This window comes from Nematolebias whitei, chromosome 12 (genome assembly GCF_014905685.2).
Source record: "Nematolebias whitei isolate Nwh7 chromosome 12, NemWhi1, whole genome shotgun sequence".
NCBI classification, from domain to species: domain Eukaryota; kingdom Metazoa; phylum Chordata; class Actinopteri; order Cyprinodontiformes; family Rivulidae; genus Nematolebias; species Nematolebias whitei.
Window position 1 is genome coordinate 34,156,856 of NC_056509.1, and position 2,892 is coordinate 34,159,747.

Consider the following 2,892-nt stretch of genomic DNA (forward strand, 5'->3'; position numbering starts at 1 on the left):
TTGCATTGCATTTAATGTAATTTTCATTAGAATAAAGAGTGACAAAACGCTATTCTTCTAAACTAGATTTGGTTAGTTATAATGTTTAATATCTGCGTAATATATATCTTGTTATTTATGATGCATGTGCATCAACTTGTCATTGAACCCAAACACCTACCTGGTACAATAAGCATAAACAAATCACCATTTTTCCCCAACATAAACTGCGTTATTTGCACCTTTTGTATCTGGAACTGGGGAAGACTTTAAGAGAAAATGGCTATTAATCTTAAAATTATACGATTTTACATGCCACTTGCTTTTGTGGATATACTATTATCCAGTAAAGCGCCAAATATTACCATATATTTTGGACTATAAGACGCATTTAAAATCTTTTAATTCTCTCAAAAATCGACAGTGAGCTTTATGATGTAGTGCGCCTTATTTATTAATTCTGGTTGTGCTCACTGACCTCGAACTGATTTTATGTGGTACACGGCGCTCAAAAATCTGTCAAATTGAACTTGTTTCGCTTTATGCGCCTTATAGTCCGAAAAACACGGTATTAAAAGTTATCATTACGATATCTAAATACACCACCAGTATTTACATATGCAAATAGGTAGGAGTGTACAGAAAAGGACTTGAGCGATTTTACTTATTTCTTGGAAGACAAAAATAAGGGACAAATATTCACTGTGCATGTGGCAAACAGGACGACGGAGACCGCTGGCACAACTAAACCAAAGTAAAAAAAAATTAAATAACTGTCACAACTTTAAAACAAGCTTAGAACTATAATGATGGAACATCATACATATGAAAATGTGGTCAGAACAAACAAGTTTAGTGATAGAATCTGAGAACAAAAAAACGACAGTAACGCTCAGTAATGTTTACTACAAGAAGTAGGTGTATTTGTATGTGCAGAGAGTGTGAAGAAAATTCAGTCAATTCAGATTTTAGACGGTGTAGCTTTAGAAAACCAAATATTCTGAAGATCGATAAAAATAAACGATTTCAAAAGTAACGGACTTGTGACTTGTCTAGCGTGTCCTCAGCCTCAAAGTGACCCAAAAAAGGAAAAGCAGGTAAAATAAAATGGATGAATTGTGGTAATGTTTGTTTCAAATAATCATCTTTTATTGTACAACTTCACCAACTGTGTGTCCACTGGTTCTTTACTTTAGTCTGTCTGCAGTGAAAGGCACCTGATTCAGTTACTCCCTGTGAAATGTGCAGAGAACATCAGAGAATACGCTGGAATATTAAAATGTTAATAAACTGACATTTCTGCATCTTGCTTTTTAATAATGTATTGTATTTGTATGATCTGGCATTTGCCTGTAAAAAAAAAAAAAAAAAAAAAACACAACTTTGTTTTCTCCCTCTCATTTTAAATCTAAACTTTCAACCTTAGGTTAAACAGCAAACTACAAGTCACCAAAACAAAATAAAATCTTTATCTTGCATTTGAACACATCTGGAAACAACAAATACAAAACAACAAACCTCTTTGGTCGTCCCACCTCCCATAGTGTTAACGTTACACTTACTACAGCATAAAGACACCAATATCTGGTATTAACGCCATAACAATCCCTTTTAAGTCACAAGAAATCTGCTTCCCTTTTCCAAAAGTCAGGATTAGCAGAGATTCTTAATTCTTCCAAATGAGGTCCATGTATGGACATAGAGTGGGATCAGTCAGTCTTTTCTCTCTTCTCCCGACGGGCCTTTCTCTTTAGCTGAAGCGTCTTGAGTTCAGTCATGGTGGAAAAGGTCCTGTACACCCACACCATCTGTCAGAGAAATATACGAGAGATTTCAGCATGAACTGGTATTTACTTTGACAAATCTGCTGCTAGCAAATGTTGTGAAATGCTAATTTGACTTGACATGGGGGAAAAAAAAAAAAAGTTTCATGTACCACAATGACGACTGCGTTGAGCAGGAGAGGAATAGAGAAAACGAGCGATATAAACATGCCTTTGGAGTCAAAGTACTGGAACTTAGAAAAAGACCTGAAAGATAAAACAGTAAGTTACAACAGTTTAACAGTTTCCACAGACACACATGCATTATTAGATATGAAAAATAATTAAAATAAAGATTTTACCTCCAGTTCATGGCTGCCAGCTCATTTAGATATTCAGCACTGTAAACAAGGCCAACTGTGGAGACAGATATCAACTCTAGGGTTAAAATCAGGTCATTCATATACAAAATGAGTTCTTATGAACAAATCTAAACATGATTAGCTACATATCAATTTATCAGCTAACAGATAAGCTTTTCTGTCAACACGCAGTAAAGACCAGTCTTTACTTGGCATACAACAAAACTTTAATAAGGACACAAAGGTGGTAATGTATAAATAAAAAAAGAGATCTAAATAAGGTTTTGCATGCTTGAAGACTGAGTTTTTAAAATATTACAATCAGAGAGTCAGAGAGATGTATTTGTCATACACACCGCATGTGGTACATGTGGTGGAACGAAATTATGTACACAGGGTCCCAGTTACATCCCACAATAAAATGTAAAAGAAAAAACAGTAATAAGATCTAAGATACGAACCAAGAAAAACATCAACTAAATATACACTTAACACTAGTAGCATAAAAACAATACGCCGAACAGCAGCACGAACATGAGTTTGTGTGAGCAGATGATCACAAATGAACATAGCAACATGAAACAGATCAGCAGCGACATGAAACAGATCAGCAGCAACATGATGTGATTTTTCACAGTGATTATTCTGGTTAGAGGTTCATGAGTCTAACAGCCTCAGGGTAGAAGCTGTTCCTCAGTCTAGTGGTTCTACACTTAATGCTCCTTAACCACCTTCCTGAGGGGAGCGGGGCAAAAAGTGTGTGTGCTGGGTGAGTGGGGTCCTTCATT

General features: G+C 35.6%; 1 protein-coding gene across 1 annotated transcript in view; it reads right to left on the bottom strand.

Annotated features, from left to right (window-relative positions):
* Nucleotides 1-1,039: 1,039 nt before the first annotated feature.
* Nucleotides 1,040-2,892, bottom strand: part of tmem18 (transmembrane protein 18) — a 2,912-nt gene continuing 1,059 nt past the window's right edge. The window contains exons 3-5 of the mRNA XM_037685469.1: nucleotides 2,105-2,159; nucleotides 1,916-2,009; nucleotides 1,040-1,787 (exon numbers count right to left, since the gene is read on the bottom strand). Coding sequence (XP_037541397.1) covers nucleotides 1,689-1,787; nucleotides 1,916-2,009; nucleotides 2,105-2,159 — 248 coding nt within the window. The 3' untranslated portion in view covers nucleotides 1,040-1,688. The remainder of the gene's footprint in view (nucleotides 1,788-1,915; nucleotides 2,010-2,104; nucleotides 2,160-2,892) is intronic.